Source organism: Ornithorhynchus anatinus, chromosome 16 (assembly GCF_004115215.2).
Source record: "Ornithorhynchus anatinus isolate Pmale09 chromosome 16, mOrnAna1.pri.v4, whole genome shotgun sequence".
Lineage (NCBI taxonomy): Eukaryota > Metazoa > Chordata > Mammalia > Monotremata > Ornithorhynchidae > Ornithorhynchus > Ornithorhynchus anatinus.
The window spans coordinates 5,536,027-5,563,870 of NC_041743.1; the positions used below are offsets into that span (position 1 = coordinate 5,536,027).

A 27,844-nucleotide genomic window follows, 5' to 3' on the forward strand; every position below is an offset into this window, starting at 1 on the left:
GTTTTGTTGCTTAATGAAGAAGTTTAAATGCAGAGCATGACTTATTTAAAACAATAATTCTGAGAAATATGAGGAAGAAATATAAGCAATTTGAAGGCCGAATGGATTTTGAAATGGAAAATCGAAGCTATGAACAAAAAATGACTTGAATAAGGATATTCTGGCAGGGATGAACAGTGTGTCTTGCAAGTAGAATCTAGATTCAGGAGAAGAAAGGAGAGAAGAAATTTAAACTGTGGGATTATGGTATAATCTGGTCTTTCATCCAGCAACTGGAAATCCCATAAATAAGTTTATTGCACCTACATTTTCCTAAATTGTCATGGTCAGAGATAAAATATGTAAGATCATGAAATAAGCAGGAAATCTGACTCATGTTTAATCTTGCTAATTCCAGTTGGCTCTTTCAAGAAAAAGAAATGCTATTAAGAAATCAAAGCAGAGACAGAGCTCCTGCAACTTTCTGAAACATTTGTTGAAAGATAAAGTTGATGAATGGGATTTATGCGTGATCGCCGACCTAAACAACCAAGAGGAAATGTTAAAATGATGTTCTGGTGTTTCTTTTCCTCCTCTAGGAGGCCATTTCCAATATTGTGTTTTCTAACTTGTCCTTTTAAAAAGATGGCCACCATGAGGATGGAGCCAGTGTGTCAGTGAGACACAGCCGTAGGCCCACCAAACAAGCCGCAGGCTCTTCGGTCCACACTCATTTGACTACCGTTCCAAACTTGGCTTTCTGAGGTCCCGCAAGGGATAACTTCCAAGGGCCTAACACACCAGTGCCTCTCCCTACACGTTTGGGTGACTGCACCGGCAGCAGAAACAGTGCCTAAGGAAAGTTTACCAGCAGAGGACTGCATTTTTTTATTCCCAGAGTGTCTTCTGTGGACGAAATAAGAACTGGACTCTCCCTCATTTCTCGAGGAGCTCAAGATCAGAGCTTGGCAAAAAGCCTCCCCATTGCCAGAGTGGCATCTTCTCCCTACTGGGGGACCTGTGCTTGTTGGACATGGGTTTTGATGAGGGGGCAGAAGAGTCCCTTCCTAGGTTGAGGCAGGTCACCGATGGTCTGTGCACACATTTGTTTCTGAGATCGACTCACTCTGCTGGTTTGCAGTAACTTAAAGAGGAAGACGGAAAATATTTTGTCATCATTACGAAAGCTTGAAAATTTAGATAATTAACATGAGGAATTTAGAACTGAACTAGCAAAATAGTTCATCCCCAGTGCTTGCTTCCAGAAGGTAGGCAGCGACATGATACAATTCACAGTAATTTGTACAACTCAGGGCAGATTTTTCCATGAGGAAATGGTTTTAGCACCTTCTGTTCTGTCTTGTCAAATGTAGTATTCTCAACAAGGGATAAGGGCATTGATACCTTACTTTTCAGCTGGGACCATCTCTGATGTGTGTGGACACTGCTGTTGCTATTGGAACCCAATTTTGTTCATCCTGGGTTTAGGAGCCATAGAATTAGACATCTTTTCTCTCAGAGGGGGATTTTTTTCCTCAGAAAGTTGGCCAGAAAAAAAAGTGCCAATCTCTCTGGCAGAGGATTGGATAAATTCATAGACAATGGGTTATTAGAGGGGAAAGTTGAATAAATGACCTCAGAAAAGGCTTAAATAGATTCTTGGGTGATAGGTCCATTGTGGATTATTAAAGGAAAAAATCGGAGATTACACATGCAGCTCTCTAATAATAATGCAGGACAATGGATACCCAGGAGGGAAATGATCACACTATTTTTTTTCCTAAGCATCCTGTGGTTCCACTAGCAGAGGCAGAACACTGAAGGACCAGGGCAAGTGATATGACTTTTATGATGGCCCTGGTTCCTCGCACCTGATTTGTAGTGTAAAATGACGAACCCTCCAACCAATGAAGCTCTCTGCTGGTGTTTGTTAAGCATTTACTATGTGCCAAGCACTGAACTAAGCACTGGAGTTAATAGAAAATAATCAGGTCAGACACAGTCCCTGTCCCACATGGGGTCAGATTCTAAGGCAGAGGGTGAACAGGTATTTAATCCCCATTTTTGAGGAGGAAACTAAGGTATAGAGATGTTATATGATTTACCCAAGGTCACACAGCAGGCAAGTGGTGGGGCCGGGATGAGAACCCAGGTCCCCTGACTCTCAAGCCCATGCTTTTTCCATAAAGATGCAGTTGACTGAGGTTAAAGTACTATCTACCATGTGCTTTCTTGCTTCCAGACACTCTTCAGAACTCTGGGCTGGCCATCCCCCTGAGATGACCGTCGATTTAGGAATTAGCAGGGCTGTGTCCTCTTCGGTAGCAGTGTAGAAAAGCCTTGACACCCCTTTCTCTTTTTTCTTTTGCCCTTTTTGATTCAGGGCAGGCTTCTCACACACTCACCTTAGCTCAAGGTTCTGAGCAGCCAACAAGGTCACATGCAAGTCTTTTATCTCTTACTTACCTGTACCACTAACTTTGGCAAAGAACTCATTTTGTTTCACTATTACTGAAGTTTTTATTCACTGATGTTTCCATGTCCCCACACATTGTCCCAGCTTAGTCATGGCTTAGAAACATAACAACACAAGTGATGTCAGGGTAATTGTCTTTTGGGTCTGCTTTCCCTAATTAGCCTCATTCAAAGTATTTGGAAATTTCTTCCTGTATTTCAAGCCGGCAGTTGTTTCTGTTTGCCAGAGCCATAGAGCAAGAGTTGTGAAGTCAATGTCCTTGGGGAAAAGGATCTACTCTTGACTTAATGAGCCAGAGAGGACAGGGAGTTAGGCAGCTCTAGCTAAATACTTGGTTCTTGTGACCCCCCTGCAACTCACTCCTGTCCTGAAAGACACTGGGAAAAAGTGACTGCAAGTTGTTTCCAGGTGAGTAGGCATTTAATTTAATACAGCTTCAAAATTTGCTGCCCTTCCCCAGGAGAAGATAGGGAAAGACTAACTTTGGTAAAGGAAGACAAAATGCTTGGAAGTGATCAAAAGCCCTTCATGGCCAGAGGAATAAACCATATTGTATATTGGTAAGCACATTACTGATTGGAGCCAAGCCAGTTCTAGAACAGTACTAGCCATTTGGCTCACACATGCTAATGATGTTCCGGAACTCCATTTGATTTGTTTGCAGCTAATCGTATCCCAGAATTTTATCTCACCGTATAGTGTTCCAGGGCTCAAGACGCAAATGTGAATTCTGAAAGAAAATTTGGTTTTCAACTGTTTTGTGGTGGTTAACCCTGCCAGAGAGAAGTAATATTGTCGACAGGGCAAAAGTGATGCATCAGATGGTCAGTGGTGTGAGAGGATAGCCTTTGGTTCAAAAGACCTGGCAAGTAAAGATCTGTAAAGCAAGAGATGCCAAAGATACCAATGAAGGTAGGAAAAATTATCCTTGGTCCTTTCCTGACTCAAAAGTATCTTTTATTCTTCAGTTATCACCGAAGATATCCATTGCTTTCATATCCCACGTCCTAGAAATCTCCATAAAATATAAGGAAAACTGTGACTCCCAAAGAGGGGAAATATCACCTCAGTCTGTCAGGGTTGAGCTCTCGGGTGGTTGGTTTATAAGAAAGATGGGGAGGTAGATGCTGTATCTCAGGACCCTGTTTTCCATGATTGGGGTAAACTGGACCGTGTCCCATATGATTACCTTGGTTCTACCCCAGTGTCCAGCCTGGTGCTTAGTACAGAGTAAGTGCTTTATAAAAGCCATCATTAATATTATCTGCTATCCTTTCCAGGGATATGGGGGCTAAAGTGCAACTTTAGATGTCTGTCAAAAGGTAATATTTATTGAGGATCTCTTGTATGCTGTGCACTGAACTAAGCACTTGGGAGAGTACAGTTGAGTTAGAAGACATGATATCTGCCCTCGAGGAGCTTACAGCCTAAAGGTGGAGAAAACTAATTACAGGTAATAGCAGACTGAGCAAGCACATGAAAACATACACTATTACAAGGCTCACAACTGGCAACTCCAAACTCGTGAGATAGAATCAAGAGGAGAGGCATGGTAGCCACAGGATTGAATTCCCTCTTCCCTCAGCCCCCCAAAACTCTGGCCTTCCCTTTTTCAAATTTCTCCTACAACCACCCCCTCCAGGAGGCATTCCTTGACTAATACCTTCCTTCTAAATCGTGCCTTCCAATCATCCACCTTAGTATTCAAGGGGATGTTTCCTTTTGTGCATTTAGCAATGACTTTTGTGTTTTATCCTTTGCATCTAGACTCTTAGTCTTTTATCTATTTTACACTGATTTTCTGTCCATTTCTCTCTCCAGCTAGACTGTAAGCAATCAGTTATTATGATTAATCTTATTTATTAAGTATTAAGTACTATTTATTAAGTGCTTACAGTGCAGGACTCTGTATTAAGCACTTGGGAGAGTACAGTAGAGTAGTACTCTGCATACAGTAGGTAGTTAATAAATGCTGATGAAGATATTGAGATATTAGGACAGAAAGAGAATAGAGAAAGAGAGGTAAACTGAATTTCCCCCATGACCATGGTACTAGTGGGAGTAACATTATTGAGCATCCATTTGGTTTGGTGCAGTGTACTAGACATTTGGAAAGTGCAAAATAATCAAGTGGCATGTTTCCTGCCTACAACGACCTTACACTCTAACAGAGGGAGGCCAATGCAGAAATATTTAAAACTAGAGGGGTCAAAATGAATATATTCATTCACTCATTCAATCGTATTTATTGAGCGCTTACTGTGTGCCGAGCTTGGAAAGGTTCAGTTCAGCAATAGAGACAATCCCTGTTCACACCGGGTTTACAGTCTAGATGTTTGAATGGACATATATACATGAGTGCTAAGAAACACATTCATAAGGTTAAGTGCTGTAAATGCTAGAGTTGGCTGAGGGGTTGATAAGGCTCAGGATACTGGGAAGTAAATCGTGGAAAGCTTGTTTGAGGATGTGGGATTTGAATATGCAGAGCTGTGGTCTGTCTTAAATGGGAGGGAGGGAGTTCAACGTTGAAGAAAGTGTGAGTAAGGGGCGGAGGCAGGGGAATTGGAAGTGAGATACAGCTAGGAGGTAGTCTTGATGGGAAGTCGGGAATAGTGAGTGAAAAGAGTAGTTAGGTAAGGTAGATAGACCAGACGATGGAGAACCTTGAAGCTATTTGTGAGGAACTTTTATTTCATTTGAAGAGGTCTAAGGAGTCCCCTCAGCCTCTCCTGTTTCTGGGGCCTGGTAGCCGGGCTATCAATATCTGCATTTCAATGGGAACCAGTTGTGGACAAGACCTCGGGCCCCCAGGGTGGAATCCAGGTTCCTTGGCTGTTTAAGACCCCTCTTGGCACAAGGCTTGGGCTCCAGGACATTGGGTATTTTTATGATTTTTATTAAGTGATTACTAAGGGCCAAGCACTGTGCTAAGTGCTTAAATAGATGCAAGAAATAGAAGATCGTCAGATTAGACACAGTCCCTGACCCCACAGGTCTCACAGCCTAAGAGAGAGAGAAGACAAATGTTTTAATCCCCTTTGGCAGATGAGGAACTGAGGCCCAGAGACTTGCCCATGGTCACACAGCAAGGTAGAGGCAGAATCAGGACCAGAACATGAATCTTCTGACTCCCTGGCTGGGGCTTTTTCCCCTAGGCTACACTGTCTCCCACCAATCCCTCCCTCTCCCTCCAGGCCCCTTCTGAATGACGTTGAGTCGATCCCCACTTACGTGGGAGGGATAAAATGGCAGATGCCATTTGGCATCATTTTCTGATTCCAGATCAATTAATCAATCAATCGATGACATTTATTGAACGCTTACTGTGTGCAGAGCACGGTACTACTAAGTGCTTGGAAGAGTACAATGCAACAGAGTTGATAGAGACATATTCTCCTTTAGACTGTAAGCTTGTTGTGGGCGTGGATCATGTATGCTAAATCTGGTATTTTACCCTCCCAAGTGCTTAGTACAGTGCTCTGCGCGTAGTAAGCCCTCAATAAATACCAGTGATTGATCAATTCCCTGTGCACAGTGAGGGAGGGGGAGACAGACATTAAAATAAGCCAGGTCTCCCTTAGCAACTGAGCAGATCTCTCTTCCCACTCTGTGGGCTTCAGGGACTTGGCCCTGTGTCAGGCTTCATCTTCCTTCTGTGTGCCAACTCAGACTGAACTGGCCTCAGCTGGCATCCGGTAAAATCATAGCAAAGCTAGGGAGGCCCCTGGCCACTGAATAAGCACCTGCTAGCCAGCCCACCCCCAACTTCTGCGGTGAAGCAGCGTGGCTCAGTGGAAAGAGCACGGGCTTGGGAGTCAGAGGTCATGTTCGAATGTCAGAGGAGAGTTCAAACTCTCCTCTCTCCTCTGAGAGAGGAGAGTCAGAGGAGAGTTCGAATCCCTGCTCTGCCACTTGTCAGCTGTGTGACTGTGGGCAAGTCACTTCACTTCTCTGTGCCTCAGTTACCTCATCTGTAAAATGGGGATTAAGACTGTGAGCCTCATATGGGACAACCTGATGACCCTGTATCTGCCCCAGCGCTTAGAACAGTGCTCTGTACATAGTAAGCGCTTAACAAATACCAACATCATTATTATTATTATTTATTTGGAATCTTAGTCGATTCCTGCCCTTCATTCATTCATTCAATAGAATTTATTGAGCGCTTACTATGTGCAGAGCACTGTACTAAGCGCTCGGAATGTTACAAATCGGTAACAGATAGAGACAGTCCCTGCCCTTTGACGGGCTTACCGTCTAATCGGGGGCGACGGACAGACAAGAACAATAGCAATAAATAGAATCGAGGGGAAGAACATCTCATTAAACCAATAGCAAATAAATAGAATCAAGGTGCTGTACATCTCATTAACAAAACAAATAGGGTAATGAAGATATATACAGTTGGGCGGACGAGTATAGTGCTGAGGGGATGGGACGGGAGAGGGGGAGGAGCAGAGGGAAAGGGGAGGGTAGAAGGAGCAGAGGGAAAAGGGGAGCTCAGTCTGGGAAGGCCTCTTGGAGGAGGTGCCCTTGTTACCTGAAGCCCTGTGGGGGTTCGGCTGTTTCGGGCAGAAAACGAGTTACTACAATCAAGTATTGTCCAGATCTAAAGAAGCCCAGGTGGAGTCAGATAACGTCACAGACTGCCACCAGAAAGACATCCTGAGCAGCCCGTGTCCTGTAGGCTAAATGAAACCTTTGTGACTCGTGCCCTCTGCTGGAAGCACATAGGGCTGGCCTTTTTTTCCCTCGGAATTTACTATTCTCTTCTCGTCCTAACAGCAATTGTTTTATGGTATTTGTTAGGCGCTTCTTAAGTGCCAGGCGCGGTCCTAAAAGCTGGGGTAGATGCAAGCTAATCAAGTTGGACACGGTCCATGTCCCACATGGAGCTCCCGGTCTTCATCCCCATTTTACAGATGAGGTAACTGAGGCCCAGAGAGGTGAAGTGACTTGCCCGAGGTCACAGCAGAAGGGCGGCGGAGATGGGATCGGAACCCAGGTCCTTCTGACTCCCGAGCCCGTGCTTCCTCCACTAGGCCACGATGCTTCATTTCAATTCGGCGGGGCAGGGGTCAACCACCCGATTACTTCTCGGTGGTGGCGGCCTTCGAAGGCACGGGTATCCTCTGCCTGATCGTATGACGCTGGTGACGCACCACAAACCAGGATTGCAGAAGAGGCCCTCGTGGAAGCCAGACGCCTCCATCCCGGCCCTGTGCTCCCCGCTCGGTGTGTCATCACGAGAAATTCATTCGTTCATTCATTCGATCGTATTTATTGAGCATTTACTGTGTGCAGAGCGCTGTACTAAGCGCTTGGAAAGCACAATTCAGCAACGAAGAGAGGCGATCCCTTCCCACAACGAGAAGTACAGCAGAGCTGCCGAAATACAAGTCCGGATGTGCTGCGCTCTCTCCCAGTCGCTCTGAGACCGCTGCCCAACCACAGTGCATCAGAGGGACGGGGCCAAAGTCAGACCCCACCTGACTTTGCAGAAGTGGACAGGGCTCAGATCAGGATAGGGTAGCCGTCACTTGGGTCTCTGAGGGGCAGCGGGAGGAAGGAGTGTCGGGGAAGGAACGGTGACGCCTGACAAACACGGTGGCTTTGGTTGCCTCAACTACAAATAGCTCAAGTGGAAATGTCTGTGCTGGCCGGTTGGACCGAGCCCAAGATTTCTGGGGCACACATGGTTCCTCCGCCTACGTTTTCCTCAGAGTACTCCACAACTGCCCCCTCACCTTCAGTGAGAAATAGCAGAGTTGGGTTGGAACTAATTTCAGGGGGACGGGTTTTAATTTCAAAGCTCCTGAAAATATCAGAGCAACACAGTTCTGGGCTCCAGATGTCTCTGCCATCAAGAATTTGTTTTCCTCTTGAGAGATTGGTTGAAGTGGGGAAACGAGCCGGATCATCAATGAGATCTGTTTATCGCTTACTATGCGCCAGGCACTGTGCTAAACGCTGGGGTAGTACAAGACAATCAGGTTGGACGCAGCCTCGGTCCCACAGGCGTTCACAGTCTAAGTAAGAAGGAAAACAGGAATATAATCCCCATTTTACAGATAAGGAAACTGGGAGACAGAAATTAAGTGACTTACCCAAGGTCTTAGAGCGGGCAAGTGGCAGAGCCGGGATTAGAACTCAGATCTTCTGACTCCCAGGTCTTTGTTTTTCTGACAAGGCCACGGAAGCGACTGGATCTTTTCGAGGGTCCCTGGTATTGTGTCCTTGACCTTTTATTGGCAAGCTGGGTGCCCCTCATCAAAAAGTTGGCAACATATTTTTTAGCCTTTAGCCTTTGATCCATATGAAAAATAGCTTGAAACACCACTGGGGCTACTTGAATGTTGTTTGTGCTGTGTGACTTTTGAACTGGGCTCCTTTTTCCCAGACTTGCATCTCTGAGAGAGGCTTTTATAAACTGACATGAATGAAGGGTTTTTTGAGGAAATGTGATCTGGCCACAGCAGCGGGAGGTTGCACAAGAAGCTACAGGAGATCTCTGAGTTCCTTAAAAGACGGCCGAAAAAGAGCCCCTCGAAATACCAACAACCACCTGTCTCTAGAGAGGCGAGAAGCTGGCTTTGTCAGAACCACTAGGAACGACTGAGACCCAGGCCTGCTTTGGGCAGTAACGGAGGGATGAGTCGAAGGAGCACATCAAACTGCAAACACAGTAGGTGCTCAATAATAATAATAATAATGGTGTTTGTTAAGCGCTTACTATGTGCCAGGCACTATACTAAGGGCTGGATAAATACCCTCGACTGATTCGAGTGGGAGGCCAAACACACTCTTACTACTGAAAGGTCACAAAAGAGAGGACACCGTCTGACCCTCCTCATATCGATGGATGGTATTTAGTGAGTGCTTACTGTGTGCGGAGGACTGTACTAAGCACTTGAGAGAGTACGACATAACAGAATTGGTAAACACGTTCCCTGCCCACCGTAAGCTCGTTATGGGCAGGAAGGATGTCTGCTGATTCTATTGCTGTACTCTCCCAAATGCTTAGTAGAGTGGCCTACATATAATAAATGCTCAATAAATACCATTTGAGTGAAGGAGCTTACTGTCTAGGGGGACATATAGAGGCTCTGATAGGCTAATGGGTTTCTGATTAGCCTGTGCATTAGCTGGCTTTGATGATAAAGAAGACTTTTTAAAAAAAATTATTACAATTTAAATTATTACTACTATTATATTAAATGCTTACAATGGCCCAAGCACTGTGCTAAGTAATAATGATGGTATTTGTTAAGCGCTTACTATGTGGGACGCCCACCCACTTTTGCACCCGAGGTCTCGAGAGGCCACAGAGGCACTGAGCCCCACGGAGGAGCGGAGACTCCCCACTTGAGTCGTGACCTGGGCCCCCAAACAGAGCTGGGAACCAGAATGGGGCCTCTCTCCTCATCCCCTTGGACCAAAGTACCAGGATCCTCTGCGTGACAATTTACTGAATGCTTACTATGTGCAGAGCACTGTACTAACCGCTTGGGAGAGTACGGTGCTACAAACACATTCCCTGACCACAGTGAGCCGGCGGTCTAGAGGGAACTAAGTGCTGCTCTTTTTCTCTCCCGATCCTCTTTGTGTTCCTTCCCTGGTCCCCGCTTTCCAAACAAAATCACACAGACCCAAGAAATGTGATATCTTTCATGCAAACCGCATGTCTTTATTCGCCCAAGCAAACTTGAAAACCCAAGGAGAGAGCAGCCGGAAGGGTTTGGTGCCCTGTGGTGGAAAGGGCAGGTCTTCCCCCACTTCCCCCACAACGCCGCCGGGCCACCGCTCCCTTTCTCAACCCCTTTCTGTTTCCTTCTTTGGTCCGTCGCCTCCGTTGACATCTCTCCCTGTGGCTTCCCGGCCTCCTCCCCATCACCGACCACCTCCTCTTCCCCTTTCCCCTCCCCCTCAGCCCGTCTAGGTGAGGAACCTGGACAGGTCTTCTTTGATCTCGGCCTCGTCCCACGGTCCGTGAATGTTTTCTTTGAAGAGCTGCAGGCGGATGAGGTAATAAGGGCAGAGGCAGGAGATGGCAAGTAGGAAGAGGGCAAAGAGGACGGCCCCCACGGCGCTGATGGTCAGCAGGCCGGCCGAGGACGAGAGGGCAAAGAGCAAGGTGAGCGCCACGTAGGCCGGGGGCGCGCGGGCCTTCAGCTTCTTCTGCAGCATGGGCCACAGGGCGAAGATCTGGATGGCGAACGTCACCATGACGAAGGCGTGCAGCGAGCGGGGCAGCCGGGAGGCCAGGCAGACGGAGGCAAAGATGGCCATGTTCAGGGACAGGGTGCTGGACACGATGGCGGCGTTGGCGCCGTAGTCGAAGAAGATGAGGTGGCCGAGGAGCATGAAGACCGACATGGCGTAGATGGTGTCGGTGCTCACGGACTCGGTGAGGGTCTTCAGCACCGGGGAGAAGCCGTAGGTGAAGGCGACGAACACCAGCGCGCTCTTCAGGTCGGCCCAGCGGGTGCGCCCGCTCTCCCGCCGCCCGGCGCCGCCGTCGATCAGGTCGAACAAGACGTAGCCCAGCAGGGAGGAGGCCAGCCCGGCCCCAAAGAGCCACTGCGGGGCCAGCAGGCCCTCGTCCATGTACCACCAGATGACGACGAAGACGCAGACGCTGCAGAGCTGCTGGATCACCACGCCCGACTCGAACACCACTGCCCAGTACCGGTACTTCCGGGCGGAGACGTTCTTCCGCAGCTCTTCCAGGAACCTCTGGTCCACGTAGTTATCGGGGAAGGGCTGCCGCTCGTAGAGGACTTTCTGCCACCCTCTGGGGCCGCCGCCGCCGGCTTCGCGTCGGGAGCGCGCCATCGGCCCGCGGCCCCCTCGGCCCCTCACCGGCTCGGGGGCCGGGCAGGGCCGGATCTCTGAGAGGCCGGGCGAGGCGACCCGCGTGCCGGCTCCTTCCTCGACATCCTCGCTTCGCTCCGCCGCTCCTTTCTCCTCCATGAGCGGGGACCCCGGCTGGGACCTTCACGGCTCTTCCCGTTCCACTGGAGACGGGACAGGCCTGCCTAGCTTCTGGAATGAGAGAGAACAAGAATTAGAGAGGCAGCGAGGCTCAGTGGTTAGACCCCGGGCCTGGGAGTCAAAAGGCCCCGGGTTCTCATAAGCAGCGTGGCACAGTGGAAAGAGTAGGGGCTTGGGGGTCGGAGGTCGTGGGTTCTAATCCCGGCTCTGCCACTGATCAGCTGTGTCACTTTGGGCAAGTCACTTGACTTCTCTGGGCCTCACCTCATCTGTAAAATGGGGATAACGACTGTGAGCCCCACGTGGGACCACCCGATTACCTTGTATCTACCTCAGTGCTTAGAACAGTGCTTGGCACATGGTAAGCGCTTAACAAATACCAACATTATCATTCAAATGGGGATTAAGACCGTGAGCCCCATAGGGGGGCAGGGGACTCCGTCCACCCCGATTAACACATATCTATTCCAGCACTCAGTACAGTGCCTGGCCAGTACCCCTTGTCAGCGGTGTGACTGTGGGCAAGTCACTTAACTTCTCTGTGCCTCAGTTACCTCATCTGTAAAATGGGGATGAAGACTGTGAGCCTCATGTGGGACGATCTGATTACCCTGCATCTCCCCCAGCGCTTAGAACAGTGCTATGCAATCGGAAATGCTCAACAAATACCAACAATATTAACAAATACCATTTTTTTAAAATGAGCAGGAAATGCCAGCTCGGGACTCTTAACACTGGGTGAAAAAAAAAAAATCCCTTCCGACCTCCCTGGGCCAATGATGGGAAATGGGGGTTAAATGGGGAGGCAAGGAGAGTCCCGCACACAGTCGTTTAGACTGCGAGCCCGTTGTTGGGCAGCGAGGGTCTCCATTCATTCATCCAATAGTATCTATTGAGCGCTTACTCTGTGCAGAGCACTGTACTAAGCGCTTGGAATGGATAGCTATGGAACAGATAGCGACAGTCCCTGCCCTTTGACGGGCTTGCCGAATTCCAAGCGCTTGGTGCAGCGCACCGCACAGAGTAAGCGCTCAATAAATAGAGAAGCAGCTGGGCTCAATGGAAAGAGCCCGGGCTTGGGAGTCAGAGGTCATGGGTTCGAATCCCGGCTCTACCACTTGTCATCTGGGTGACTGTGGGCGAGTCACTTCACTTCTCTGGGCCTCAGTGACCTCATCTGGAAAATGGGGATGAAGACTGTGGGCCTCACGTGGGACGACCCGATGACCCTGTACCTCCCCCGGCGCTTAGAACAGTGCTCTGCACCTAGTGAGCGCTTAATAAATACCAACATTCTTAATAAATGACACAGTAAGCGCTCAATAAATAGGACTGGATGAAGGTAGGGGTGAAGCCGGGCCGTGCGGGGCGGCGGCGAGGCCAGCAGGGGGCGCCAGTCTGCGGCGGCCGGCGCTGGGGGAGGGGCGGACTCCTCGGCGCGTTTGCAGCGGCCGCGGTGCAACGGCTGCGGCTGCGGAGGCCCCCCCCCCCCCCCGGCCGCACCCCTCCCCCACTCCCCCCCCGGAGCAGGGGCGCTGCTGTGCGGTGCGGCCCGGGAGCTAGGGGAGCGCGGGGCCGGGCCGTCGCGGCGGGCCTGCTTCCGGGCCGGGCCGCTGGAGCCCGAGCTCCACCTCCTGCAGCGGCGGCGCTGGCGGCGGGGCCGGGGATACCTGGGTCTGCTCCTCGGGGCCGGCGGCTGGGGGCCGGGGGCCGGGGGCCGGGGGCCGATGGCCGAGCGCCCCTCCGCAGTCTGCCACCCCGCCCAGCCCCGCCCCCAAGGCTGCGGCCGCCCTCTGCCGGCCGCTCGCCCACACGTCCTTTCTCCCCCCCCCCCCAACCCCCGAGCCGCCTCCTCGTGCCCTGCCCCAACCCCCGCCGGCCGCTGCCGCCCTCTGCCGGCCGCTCAGCGACACGCCTTTTCTCCCCCCGAGCCGCCTCCTCGTGCCCTTCCTCACCCCCGCCGGCCGCTGCCGCCCTCTGCCGGCCGCTCGCCCACACGTCCTTTCTCCCCCCTCACCGGCCTCTTCGTGCCCTTCCCCAACCCCCGCCGGCCGCTGTCGCCCTCTGTCGGCCGCTCGCTCCCACGCCGTTTCTCCTGAGGCTCCTCCTCAGGCCCCCCCCCCCCATGATAATAATGTTGGCATTTATTAAGCGCTTACTATGTGCAGAGCCCTGTTCTAAGCGCTGGGGTTGATACAGGGTCATCAGGTTGACCCACGTGAGACTCACAGTGTTCATCCCCATTTTCCAGATGAGGAAACTGAGGCACAGAGAAGTGAAGTGACTTGCCCACAGTCACGCAGCTGGCAAGTGGCAGAGCCGGGATTCGAACCCATGACCTCTGGCTCCCAAGTCCGGGCTCTTTCCACAGAGCCACGCTGCTTCTCTAGCCCCACTGCTTCTCCTAACCCCTTCCTAGGCGCCCACCACTCTGATCATCACACTAATAATGACCACGCCATCTCTTAAGGGCTTAACTGTCCGCCAAGCGCTGCTCTAAGCGCTGCGGGAGATCCACCCCCCCCCATTCCCCCTTCTCCCACCCTCTGCTCTTTCCCCTTCCCCTCCCCACAGCACTATGCATATCTGTAGGTATTTATTCCCCAAGCACTGTGCATATTTGTAGATATTATTACTCTACTTATTTTGTTAATGATGTGTAGATATCTATGATGCTATTGAACTTGGTGATATCGACGCCAGACTATTGGTTTTGTTCTGTTTTGTTTTGTTGTCTGTCTCCCCTCGATTAGACTGTGAGCCCGTTGTTCATTCATTCAACTCATTCAATAGTATTTATTGAGCGCTTACTATGTGCAGAGCACTGTACTAAGCGCTTGGGATGAACAAGTCGGCAACAGATAGAGACAGTCCCTGCCGTTTGACGGGCTTACAGTCTAATCGGGGGAGACGGACAGACAAGAACAATGGCACTAAACAGAGTCGAGGGGAAGAACATCTTGTGGGACTGTCTCTATCTGTTGCCCAATTGTCCATTCCAAGCTCTTAGTGCAGTGCTCTGCATATAGTAAGCGCTCAGTAAATACAATTGAATGAATCCAAGGGAATCAGGTGGTCCCACGTGGGGCTCACAGGCTGCATCCCCATTTTACAGACGAGGGAGCCGAAGCCCAGAGAAGTCAAACGGCTTGCCCCAAGTCACCCAGCCGACAAGCGACGGAGATGGGATTAAAACCCCGACCTCTGACTCCCAAGCCCAGGCCCTTACCACTGAGCCATGCTGCTCTACTAGGCACTGAGGTGGATGATAATAACAATAAAAATAGTGATAATGGCATTTGGTAAGTGCTTACTATGTGCCAGGCACTGTACTCAGTGCTGAGTTGGATAATAATAATAATAGTATTTGTTAAATGCTTATTATGTGCCACGCACTGTACTGAGGTGCATAACAATAATAATAATAGCATTTGTTAAATGCTTAATAAGTGCCAGGCACTGTACTAAACACTGAGGTGGACAATGATAGTAATAATAATAATAGCATTTGTTAAGCACTTACTATGTGCCTGGCACTGAACTAAGTGCTGAGGTGGACACAAGTAAATGTGGTTGGACACACTCCATGCCCCACATGGGACTCACAGCCTTAATCCCCATTTTACAGATGAGGTATTGAGGCACAGAGAAGTGAAATGACTTGTCCAAAGTCATACAGCAGATAAGTGGCAGAGCCAGGTTTACAACTCAAGTCCTTTTAACTCCCAGGCTTTATCCACTAGGCCATGCTGCTTCTCATTTGTCTTGCTGTCATGAATGAGCGGGCCCGCTCCACCCTGGCCCACAGGGCATGGGGCTCCTCCTTTCCAAGCAGCCTCCTTGAAAGGCAATGGGAATAGTAGGCCCCAAGTGGGTCCCTCAGGCTGGATCCCTCCTTCCATTTCTCTTTCTTCCCATGCCAGATACCAAAGTGGGGAAGGGACCAGATCTGAAGGCCCACAAGCTTCCTAATAATATTTGTGGTACTGGCTAAGCACAATTATTATTATTATTATACACCTCATGCCAGAAGATGACACGTCAGCTGTTGCCCTTTGTCCTTTGGGGTGAGGCTGCAAAGACAGAGGGGAGGCCAGAGGGCCGCCCCTCCCCAGGCCCATGTAGAGATCACTCAACTTAAACCCCTGGGAAACAAGGGAATGAAGGAAGAACAAGGTTGTCCCTTCTGAAGGAAAGGGGAGGACGGGAGGGTGGTTCTGTGGGAAGACATTGGGCGTGGAAACTCGGGTGATAAATACGGAGGGGAGATGTGAGGGTTAGGATCCGAACTGGGGCGGAGCTCCTCGGGGGACAGACCCAGCCAGAGCCACGAGGCACCTTGGCCAGGACTGATACTACCACAAACTCTGCAAAACGATCCCTTCTCTTCTTCTCTAGATTTCCATTATCACCTTCGGCAGTCTTGCTGAGGCTGGAGACCTCGGGAACAGCTTCGCCCATGAGCCAGAGGCACCATCCCAAAGGTAACAGGCTCAATCAGACACTTGGGAAAGAGTTTTCCAAATAGAGGCTACCAGGTAGAGGTCTAAACAGTCCCCTGGTTCCCCATTAGCTCAGTTAAAAAAAAAAATGCATCTCTTTTGCAGGTTGGAGACACCCAGTAATGTAGTATGAATTCTAGAATGTGAATCCTTGATGTGCAACCACCGAGACTGGCATTTCTATTGCCTCATCCCTGGAACCAGAATTCGATTAGCAAGCAGATATTTAAGGCTGGTTAGCCCAAGCGAACTGAGGCTCCCAACTGCTTTCCCTGCTAATAGGCAGCAGAGCCAGCTGACCTGCAGCTCTCCTATTGACCAGCACAGTGCATCATCATCAGTGGTACTCACTGAGCGCTCACAATGATCAGAGCATTGTACTAAGCGCTTGGGAGAGTGCAGTTCAATAGTTCAGACAGCAAGATCATATTGTGGGGCTGAGTTTTGGGCTGGTAAAACACCGGCAGTGTTTCTCTCATAATAGTAATAATAACTGTGGTAATAAGTGCTTACTCTGTGCCTAGTACTCTTCTGAGCTATGCAGATCAGATATGGCAGACTCAAAATCTAAGTAGGAGGGAGAATTGAATTGAATCCCTATTTTACAGATGAGGGAACTGAAGCACAGAGAGGTGAAGTGAGTTGATGAGGTCACTCAACAGACTTGTGGTGGAGCCGGGATTAGAAACCCAGGTCCTCCGAGTCCCAAGCCGGGGCTCTTTCCACTTTCATCACACCTTTTGTCTAAGGAAGTCAAAATGTTTAATTTTGCAAATTAATCTTAACATTTATCAAGCACCTCTACTTCGTGCATAGTCCTGTAATGGGTGTTTGGGAAGCTACAAAGTAGATATAAATTAAAGAGGGTTCCCACCCACAGAGAGTTTACGATTTTATGTGAGAGGAAGGAGACAGGTATGGGGTGTGGGGGAAGGCATCATCAGCCCCATTTTCAGTTTGCCTTCTGCATTCTTCTTCTAGGTTCTTCTATCTCACTGTTGTCAGGGCAATATAATGCGTGGTATTTGTTAAAGTGTTTACTATATGCTAAACACTAAGGTAAATACATTCCAATCCCGGTCCGCCACTTGTCAGCTGTGTGACTTTGGGCAAGTCACTTCACTTCTCTGTGCCTCAGTTACATCATCTCTGAAATGGGGATTAGGACTGTGAGCCCCACGTGGGACTACCCGATTACCTTGTACCTACCCTAAGGCTTAGAACAGTGCTGGGCACATAGTAAGTAAGCCCTTAACAAATACCATCATTATAATAATTATTATTATATGGAACTCACAGTCTAAGGGAGGGGAAGAACAGAAATTTAATCCCCATTTTACAGAGGAAGAAACTGAGGCCCAGAAATGTTAAGTACTGCAGATTGTTAGCTCCTCCTCTAGACTGTAAACTCCCTGTGGTGCTTACACAATAAGCATTGAGTAAGCAGCGTTGGTTGATTGATAGTTTAAGTGACTTTCATTCATTCAATGGTATTTATTGAGCGCTTACTATGTGCAGAGCACTGTACTAAGCGCTTGGGATGAACAAGTCGGCAACAGATAGAGACAGTCCCTGCCGTTTGACGGGCTTACAGTCTAATCGGGGGAGACGGACAGACAAGAACGATGGCACTAAACAGCGTCAGGGGGAAGAACATCTCGTAAAAACAATGGCAACTAAATAGAAGCAAGGCGATGTACAATTCATTAACAAAATAAATAGGGTAACGAAAATATATACAGTTGAGCGGACGAGTACAGTGCTGTGGGGATGGGAAGGGAGAGGTGGAGGAGCAGAGGGAAAAGGGGAAAATGAGGCTTTAGCTGCGGAGAGGTAAAGGGGGGATGGCAGAGGGAGTAGAGGGGGAAGAGGAGCTCAGTCTGGGAAGGCCTCTTGGAGGAGGTGATTTTTAAGTAAGGTTTTGAAGAGGGAAAGAGAATCAGTTTGGCGGAGGTGAGGAGGGAGGGCGTTCCAGGACCGCGGGAGGACGTGACCCAGGGGTCGACGGCGGGATAGGCGAGACCGAGGGACGGTGAGGAGGTGGGCGGCGGAGGAGCGGAGCGTGCGGGGTGGGCGGTAGAAAGAGAGAAGGGAGGAGAGGTAGGAAGGGGCAAGGTGATGGAGAACCTCGAAGCCTAGAGTGAGGAGTTTTTGTTTGGAGCGGAGGTCGATAGGCAACCACTGGAGTTGTTTAAGAAGGGGAGTGACACGTCCAGATCGTTTCTGCAGGAAGATGAGCCGGGCAGCGGAGTGAAGAATAGACCGGAGCGGGGCGAGAGAGGAGGAAGGGAGGTCAGAGAGAAGGCCGATACAGTAGTCTAGCCGGGATATAACGAGAGCCCGTAATAGTAAGGTAGCCGTTTGGGTGGAGAGGAAAGGGCGGATCTTGGCGATATTGTAGAGGTGAAACCGGCAGGTCTTGGTAACGGATAGGATGTGTGGGGTGAACGAGAGGGACGAGTCAAGGATGACACCGAGATCGCGGGCCTGCGGGACGGGAAGGATGGTCGTGCCATCCACGGTGATAGAGAAGTCTGGGAGAGGACCGGGTTCGGGAGGGAAGATGAGGAGCTCAGTCTCGCTCATGTTGAGTTTTAGGTGGCGGGCCGACATCCAGGTGGAGACGTCCCGGAGGCAGGAGGAGATGCGAGCCCGAAGGGAGGGGGAGAGGACAGGGGCGGAGATGTAGATCTGCGTGTCATCTGCGTAGAGATGGTAGTCAAAGCCGTGAGAGCGGATGAGTTCACCGAGGGAGTGAGTGTAAATGGAGAACAGAAGAGGGCCAAGAACTGACCCTTGAGGAACTCCAACAGTTAAAGGATGGGAGGGGGAGGAGGCTCCAGCGTAGGAGACCGAGAATGATCGGCCAGAGAGGTAAGAGGAGAACCAGGAGAAGACAGAGTCCGTGAAGCCAAGGTGAGATAAGGTATGGAGGAGGAGGGGATGGTCGACAGTGTCAAAGGCAGCAGAGAGGTCAAGGAGGATCAGAATGGAGTAGGAGCCATTGGATTTGGCAAGAAGGAGGTCACGGGTGACCTTAGAGAGAGCAGTCTCGGTAGAGTGGAGGGGACGGAAGCCAGATTGGAGGGGGTCTAGGAGAGAATGGGAGTTAAGGAATTCTAGGCATCGATTGTAGACGACTCGTTCTAGGATTTTGGAAAGGAAGGGTAGTAGGGAGATAGGATGATAACTGGAGGGGGAAGTGGGGTCAAGAGCGGGTTTTTTTAGGATGGGGGAGACGTGGGCATGTTTGAAGGCAGAGGGGAAGGAGCCATTGGAGATTGAGTGGTTAAAAATAGAAGTTAAGGAAGGGAGGAGGGCAGGGGCGATGGTTTTAAGAAGGTGAGAGGGAATGGGGTCCGAGGCGCAGGTGGAGGGGGTGGCACTTGCGAGGAGGGAGGAGATCTCCTCTGAGGATACTGCAGGGAAGGATGGGAAAGTAGGGGAGGGGGTTGGGGGGGGGGAGGGGAGAGGCGGAGGGGTGACTTTGGGGAGCTCAGACCCGATCGTGTTGATTTTCGTGAGGAAATAGGTGGCCAGATCATTGGGGGTGAGAGATGGGGGAGGGGGAGGAACAGGGGGCCTAAGGAGAGAGTTAAAGGTCCGGAACAATCGGCGGGGGTGACGGGCATGGGTGTCGATGAGGGAGGAGAAGAAGCTTTGCCTGGCGGAGGAGAGGGCAGAGTTAAGGCAGGAAAGGATAAAATTGAAGTGTGTGAGGTCGGCTTGGTGCTTGGACTTTCGCCAGCGGCGCTCAGCAGCTCGAGCATAAGAGCGTAGGAGGCGGACGGAGGAGGTGATCCAGGGCTGTGGGTTAGTGGAGCGAGAGCGGCGGAGGGAAAGGGGGGCGAGAGAGTCGAGATGAGTAGAGAGGGTGGAGTTGAGAGCGGAGACCCTCTCGTCGAGAGTGGGAAGAGAGGACAGGGCGGCAAGGTGAGGAGAGATGCTATTGGAAAGACGGATGGGATCGAGAGAGCGGAGGTCTCTGTGGGGCAGTAGCGAAGATTTGCAGGGGGAGGGAGTGTGAGAGATGAGGCAGGTGAGAAGGTTATGGTCAGAGAGAGGGATTTCAGAGTTGGTGAGGGAGGAGATAGTGCAGCGGTAGGAGATGACGAGATCGAGGGTGTGACCGAGTCGGTGAGTGGGCGCGGTATGGTGGAGGAGGAGGTCGGCAGAGTCGAGGAGGGATAGCAGGCGGGCGGCAGAGGAGTCGTCGGGTACATCCGTATGGATGTTGAAGTCTCCAAGGATCAGAGTGGGCAGAGAGAAGGAGAGAAGGAAGGTGAGAAAGGGGTCAAGGTGGTTGAAGAAGTCGGAGGTGGGACCGGGAGGGCGGTAGATGACGGCGACAAGTAACTGGAGTGGGTGGTAGAGGCGAATGATATGGGCTTCGAAGGAGGGGAAGGAGAGGGAGGGGGGAGGAGGGATAGTGCGGAAGCGGCATCGGGGCGAGAGGAGGAAGCCGACGCCTCCTCCCTTACCGGTGAGTCTGGGGGAGTGGGAGAAGGAGAGGCCTCCGCCGGAGAGAGCGGCGGCGGAGACCGTGTCTTCGTGAGAGAGCCACGTTTCCGAAAGGGCGAGGAGGAGGAGAGAGCGGGAGAGGAAAAGGTCATGGATGAAAGGTAGCTTGCCTGTAATAGAGCGGGGGTTCCAGAGGCCACACTTGAAAGTAGCTGTGGGTGCAAGGGGAGGAGGGGGGGAAGGGTGGGGGGAGGGGAGGGTTTGGATGGGAAGGAGGTGGCGGGGCCCTGGACGAGGAGAGGGGGATGAGGGGTGGCGGTGGGACAAGAGGACTGGGATGGGGCATGGGTGGGGAAGAGACTTGCACAAGGCCACACAGCAGGCAGGTGGCGGAGTCAGGATTAGAACCCAGTTCTCCTGACTCTCACTCCTGGGCTCTTCCTCTGGTCCATCCTGCTTCTCAAAAAGGGGCAGCCCTTATTCCCTCTCTTTTACCCTTTCCACCCGTGAAATAAGGATGATAGTGCCAGGGCTCCCCCCCCGCCATGTGGATTCCGTGAGGATTAACTCAATAATGGATGCCTCGGGTCTTTCAAGGGAAAGATGTCAAACGGATTGTTCTTTGGAGTTAGACCTGTGTGATCTATGTTTTAAAGTGTGCTCAGCTTATACAATTGGAACCACTGGGTCATCATGAGCCCATAATTTTCTCCCTGCTGCCCATCGATGTTCTGCACCTCGGGACAGAACAGTTTCAAGTAGCCATAGTCATATTTATTAGGGTTTACTGGATGCAGAGCACTGTACAGAATGCCGGGAAGACAATACACAGGTGAGCATTAGATCTGGACCCTGTCCCTCAGGGGGCTAGGTTTCCTGAGGTCACACAGCTTTGATTAAGAGGCTCAAAAACACATGATCTGCCCTTCAGGCGCAGCCCACCCAGCTTTTGAAAATGCAGAGAAATGTGGCCCCTAGAACCCGCATACACCCAAAGGGAGGACTGTTCTCTGGCATCATCTCGGGAGGATTCGCGGCCTGGGCTCCCGAAGGCCTGATCCGAATCAGGCACGAGCGGACTACTCCCAGCCAGGACTCTTGCCCACCCTCAAGGAACCGGTTTCGGCTGCGGCCTCAGCCAGTTCCGTGTCAGTGCAGAGATCAGAGCACAGCCCTGCTGGGGGAAATAATAATGGCATGAAGAAAATGAGATCACATCCTAAGAGGTCTGAGCCGCGGGAAAGGTAAATGCCAGAGAACACACAGTGCCTTCTCCTTTCCGTCTCCCTTGTTACAAATGAACAATAGACATTGAAACCTGTGACACTGGAAGAGGAAGAGTTTGCTTAGCAAAGCCGGTGTTATCAGTTGCCATTTGCCTAATGCCACCGGAGCATAGAAACACTGAGCCTGTTATCTTCATTTGGCCCATAAGGTGCAGACACATCATAGAGCACCCAGGAAACTCCAAAAGCAACAAAGGTATAAAATGAAAAGCAACAAAAGTTGGCCCAGTACCCTGGGAGAAGATGCAAGGTTCCTGTCCCATGGACCTGTCCAGAATGAATCCAAGCTAACCAAATTGACAAATGGTTGAGGAAGACTGCCCAGGAGGAAGAAAACTCCAACAGGGATTTAAAGACAGGAGACCCAGGTTCTAATCCTGGCTCTGCCCTTTACCTGCTCTGTGACCATGGGCAAGTCGCTTAACATCTCTGTGCCTCACTTTCCTCATCTGTAAAATGGGGCTTCAGTACCTGTTCTCCCTCCTACTTAGACTTTGAGCCCCAGGTGGGACAGGGGCCTTACCTGATTGGATTGTCTCTACCCCAGTGCTTCGCCCAGTGTCTGGTACGTGTGGCATAGGAAGAAGCAGTGTGGTGTAGTGGGTAGAGTGTGGCCCTGGGAGTCAGAAGGACCTGGGTTTGAATCCCGGCCCTGCCACTTGTCTGCTGTGTGACCTTGGGCAAGTAACTTCACTTCTCTATGTCTCAGTTACCTCATCTGTAAAATGGGGATTAGGACTATGAGCCCCATGTAGGCAGGGACTGTGCCCAACCTGATTATCTTGTATCTACCCCAGAGCTTAGAGAACAGTGCTTAACACACAGCTAGCACTTAACAAATGCCATCATCATCATAGTAAGCACTGAACAAATACCACTATTAGCATTATCATTAAGGACACTTGGCAGACAGTCAATCCAGGGAGCAAGTTTTTATTGAGCATCCTCCAGATCTCAAGCTCCTCCTCTAGTTTGTAAACTCGTTCCGGGCAAGGAACATGTCTGCTAATTCTGTTGTCCTCTCCCGAGTGCTTAGTACCATGCTCTGCATGTAGTAAGTGCTCAATAAACAGAGTTGATTGATCCCCAAGGAACAGAGCCAGTGCTCAGAAAGAAAGGGGAGAGTTGTTCCAGGTCAGAGGATTGACACAGGAGGCAAGACTGGTGGAATAGAAGCAAAGAGTGTCCCATGGGTTTAGCCAGTCCCATCTTGAAAGCATCAGAATGCCATTCCCATGCAAACAGGCTGGTCTTTTGGGATCCAGATTTCCTAACTTCCCTCGGAAAAGTTTCTTATCTCCGATATCTTCTGCATTCCCAACTGAGGAAGGCATCTTTCTCATGTCCAAGAGGGAGGGAAGAGAAGCCACAGTGACTCGGGAAGGGTCGGGGGAAGGGAGAGACTCCCCAGCTTTCCTGAGCAATCTTTAGGTTCCATGTTGAGCCAGACCTCAGGACGGAGGCCAAGACCCTATTCTAAGAGCTGTAAAGCTCCTCGTCAGAATAAACGAAGACCCCCGTTCTTTCAGCGGGATGGTTGAGGGCTGCTAATCACTAAAGCCCTCTCCCAGGATCCCGTCCAAGAAGAAGGTGGCAGCACCCATTTTGGTGTTTGAATTTCCTCGGGAGACAGAATCCTGTTGCCCAGAAGCTTTCCAGTGGAAACTGAAGTCTTCCTCTCCCTTGAGCGGCGGAACTCGGAGCACCCAGAGCGTAAGGACATTTTCTATCTTTGGGAATCCTTTCCGGTAATTTCCTTGTTTTTCCTTGGAGCAGTGCGTGCCAGAGGGACCCCAATCTCTAAGCTTCTTAAGAGCAGGGAGGAAGGCCCAACTTTGGGTATGGCACAAGCTTGAGCCCAGTCTGACTCTTGTCCACTTTCTTTGCCTGCGGCCAGGCTCGGTCCTTAGTGGAAAGAGCATGAGCCTGGGAGTCAGGAAACCTGGGTTCTAGTCCCAGCTTCACCTCTCGTCTGCTGTGTATGACTTTAGACAAGCCACTTTGCTTCTCTGTCCCTCGGCATCCTTATCTGTAAAATGGAGGTGGGCAATTCCCTCTCTCCTTCCCTCATAGATGTGAGCCCCCTGGGTGTGAGGGACCGTGTCCGATCCGACTGTGTTCTATCTATCCCAGCGTTTGGCTCACAGTAAGCATTTAGCAAATACCAGTTATTGTCATTCCTGAGGGAGCCCCCTCCATTTTCCCTCTCCTCACTGGAGCTGGCAAGCTTTTGCACTCACCATTGGCCACTAAGGGTCAGCCTGCTGAGGGATCCTCCCCTGACAATAAAGCAACTCTGTATGAGGCATCGGCGATGGCATTTATTAAGCGCATATTATGTGCAGAGCACTGTACTAAGCGTTTGGGAGAGTACAGTGCCACAGAGTTGGCAGATATATGCCCTGCCCACAAAAAGTTTACAGTCTAAGGGGAAGAGAGAGATTAATGTAAATACATAATTGATAATATATAATTTATAGATACATAAATTCTGTGGGATTGAGGCAGGGCCAATATCAAGGGTCACAGATCCAAATGCATCAACAACCTAGAAGAGGAAGGGAGCTGGGGAAAAGAGGGCTTAATAAGGGCAAGCCTCTTGGAGTAACTGCTGGTCGTTGGTGGAATGTGTTACACTGTACTCTCCCAAGCGCTTAGTACTGTGTTCTACTCACAGTAATGCTCAATAAATACGATTGCTTGATTGAACTGCTGGAAAACTAGTATTCCAGGTAAGGTTTGGCTTGTCCCCAGAGACTCAACCAGTAGTATTTATTGAGAACTTTGTACACTGGACTAAGTGCTTGTGAGAGGACATTACAGTCGGTAGACACGATCCCTGCCCTCAAGGAGTTTTCAGAGAAGGCCTCTGAGGTTACAAAACCATCGTTTTAAATATACCAGAAGAACATACGTTACTATACAGTTTTCTCCTCACCCCTGCTGGGCTAGGGACCAACAGAAGCTGCTGCAGTGATAATCCTGCCTGGGCCTAATCCGGCCCATGGGTCCATGGGATTCGCCCCTGTGAGCTTAGATTTGGTTCAGGAGTCCCCTGTGCATGCCATAATCAATCAATCAATCAATCGATTAATGGTATTTATTGAGCATTGAACTAAGCACTCAGGAGGTACAGTACCGACATTAATATAAATCAATAAATGTCATTTATAATGTATAATTTAAAGATTTGCACAGCAGTCCCTGGGATAGGGGCAAATATCGAATGTCAGAAGGTCACAGATTCACGTGCATAGACACGGAAAGGAAAGTAAGATGGGGAAAAGAGGGCTGAACTGAGGGAGCCCTCTAATTGCCTTTTCTGAGGTCTGCCTCTCTGGGGCAGAGAAAGGCATGATTGGGATGTTGAGTTGGGGAGAAGCAGGAGTGGGACAGGGTTTGAGAAGGAAAGGAGCAGAGTGAATGAGGCCCATGTGTGTCCTGGAAGAAAGAAGCAGAGTCAGGGCCTAATGACGGAGGTAGCAGAGGGCCAAGGAGCGGGGCACGGCTGCCCAAAGAGAGCGTCTCCCTTTATCCCCTGGCCCGCTGGGGCCCTGCCACATCATCCCATTATCTGGCCCTCTATCCCACCTGCCCTGGCCCGCCGGGACCCTGCCACATCATCCCGTCATCCGGTCTGGGTCCGCGCACACGAGTAAAAGGTCCAACCTCTGACCCCACCCCCTTTGTTCTAGGTTTTCGTGGCTTGGTCCTCAGGGCTATCAGCCTCTACAGGGGTCTGATTCATCACTTGCCTCTGGGTCACGCCCAGAACAGAAATCTTTGCTCTCTCGGGCATCTGGGGATAGTGCCAGACGATCCCTTGCCAGCGGGGTATTGGCTCCTGAAATCTGATTAAGGAAATGGCGATAAAGGCTGAACTCGCGGATGCCGGTAGGCTCGGCACATTCCATTCCAGAAGGTGCTCTTCTGGCTTTGCCCTGGGCCAGAGGGCTACAGATAAAGGAGCCCGTCATCCGGGGAGGCAGCCCAGCCTGGTGGTTAAGAACTGGGCTGGGCGTCCGAGTCCGGGCTTCTGTTTTCAGCTGCCACAATGACTCATGGATGACCCAGTGGGAATTATTTGCCAGCTCTGGGCCTTGGTTCTCCTCCTCTGCCACAGGCACGGTCCAACCTGTTCCTTAGCTGCCCTTTTGGTGGCTCTTTTGCCCTGGCTTACCAGATCATCTCAGAAAGCCCCGGTCCAAGGGGCTGGACCTCGGTCCCCAGACACTTGATATCCTCCCCTCTTCTTCTCTTGCATGTTGCATGCTTGTCCCATGTCAGCCCCCTGCATGCTGCGAGCCTAACCATCCAACAACTGAGATTCCCTCACTAGTCTCCAGCAGCCCAGTATATCTGTTCATGAATGGTTGTTGGCGAAAGGAGGGAAGATGCAGGAGGGAAATCCAGGACTCGGAATGTCAGCAATCCCTGTCTACCAGACATTCAACCAATCAGCTAACAGAAAGTTTGGGCACAGAATTTTCCTCTCACTTCCACCAGAGCTGTTAAAAAAGAGCCAAAAGGACCCAGGTGAGGTTCCTCTGTTGACATTCGTGTCCCATCCCAGTGAAGCTGAATGGCCTAGTGGAAGGAGCACAGGCTGGGAGTCAGGAGACCTGAGTTCTAATCCCAGCTCTGCCACTTGCCCGCTGTGTGAACTTATTCCAGTCACTTAACTTCTCTGAGTCTCAGTTCTTTCATCTGTAAAGTGCGATTAAGCCCCTGTCCTCCCTTTCCCTTAGACTGTGAGCTTCTCGCGAGACAGGCACCAGGCCTGATCTGACTGCACTGTGCATACTCCTGCACTTAGTCAAGGGCTTGGCACATAGTAAGCACTTAACAAACATGACCATTATTCTTCCAATTACTGGTAAACGTGCCCTCCCCACTAAGGGGAGAGCGGGACGAGGGGAGAAGCGTGCCCACAAGGCAACAGGGGACTCCTTCCCCTTGCTACTCAGTCACCGACAATTCTCAGAGGGAACTTCGGCAGGAGCCAGGAAGAAGGGAGAGCTCCCTCAGAGATTCTCCTGCTCCATCCCTGCCAGTTCTTCCCACTGCCGTGCCACCCCACCAGCATGGTTGCTGCAGCTGCTGCCCCAGCCAGAGGGAAAGCAACCAGTAGGGCACCGGAAATATGCAGGACATATTTGACCCTAGCTCAACCTGGCTTTCTCCCCCCATCCAACACCCAGGGGGCAGGAAATGGACCCGGACTTTCTCTTCTTTCCCATTTTATCTGCACTCCTCTAGGGAAGTTTCCATACCGACTGCCGATGCCAAAGGCTTGGGACACCAGGAATAGAACCTCCACTGATCTACTCCCTGCCTCTGGCAAAATTATGCACTACACCTCGTTCTCCTCCCCGATGGACACAGGAAAGCAACAGAGGAGAGAGGCTGGGCCTGATCAGTGGAACAAGCCAACCCTCAGCACCTAAGAGGAGATCAGAGGAACAGCAGCCCGAGCTTCTCTGGAATCCATTAACCTGATGCCTCCCAGGACCTGACCTACTTCCAAAGCCCCCAGAAGATGATCCCGTTTCCTTTCCTAACTGACTGGGCTCTTTCCTGGCTTGATTCTCATACTGTTGTAATGGCTTTGTTGGAAGTGTGATGCAATCAATACAGATGGATTAGTACAGATATGGCTAGTCTGTCTCACTCAACTCAGGATACTGGTTAAAAAGAGAACCAGGGTGATGCTTAGATTCCCCTTCTGATCAGACTGTAGATACAGCTGGGTTTGCCCGCCCCTGACGATCACCGGGGTGGGAGGAAGGGTGGCGTTCACTTGGTGAATCGCAGCATTCGCTACTGTTTACCCAGGCACCTCTGGGTAAACGGACAAACGTGAAAAGAAGGTTCATTGCCCAGACTGCTAGCTGCTAATGAAGGAGCTGCTTAAGAAATAGCTCACAGACAGCTCAGTGTATTCCTCACCCCACTGCCCCAGCCTTCCTGCTCAAATAGAATACTTGGTTCCCTTCCAGCTGACAGACCTCCCCAAGGTGGGTCAGTCACCCAGGGATTGGGACTGAATGCTGGGAATACTGCCCACAGACCAGGAAAGGTGTCCAGAGTTTGTCCGCCAGAGTTTTGTGGAAATTGAAAAACCTTGAGGAGAGTTGAGACTC

General features: G+C 50.6%; 1 protein-coding gene and 1 long non-coding RNA gene across 2 annotated transcripts; one reads left to right on the plus strand and one right to left on the minus strand.

Annotated features, from left to right (window-relative positions):
- Positions 1-10,115: 10,115 nt before the first annotated feature.
- PIGC (phosphatidylinositol glycan anchor biosynthesis class C) lies at positions 10,116-13,218 on the minus strand. The gene is made up of 2 exons (XM_029081470.2): positions 13,123-13,218; positions 10,116-11,503 (listed from the first exon to the last, which is right to left on the minus strand). The coding sequence occupies exon 2, from the start codon at positions 11,429-11,431 to the stop codon at positions 10,394-10,396; it is 1,038 nt and encodes a 345-aa protein (XP_028937303.1). The 5' UTR covers positions 11,432-11,503; positions 13,123-13,218; the 3' UTR covers positions 10,116-10,393.
- A 1,923-nt stretch (positions 13,219-15,141) lies between these two features.
- Positions 15,142-27,355, plus strand: LOC120638893. The gene is made up of 3 exons (XR_005660922.1): positions 15,142-15,936; positions 23,273-23,414; positions 26,961-27,355. It is a non-coding gene; the product is annotated as an uncharacterized LOC120638893 (long non-coding RNA).
- The last annotated feature ends 489 nt before the right edge of the window (positions 27,356-27,844 follow it).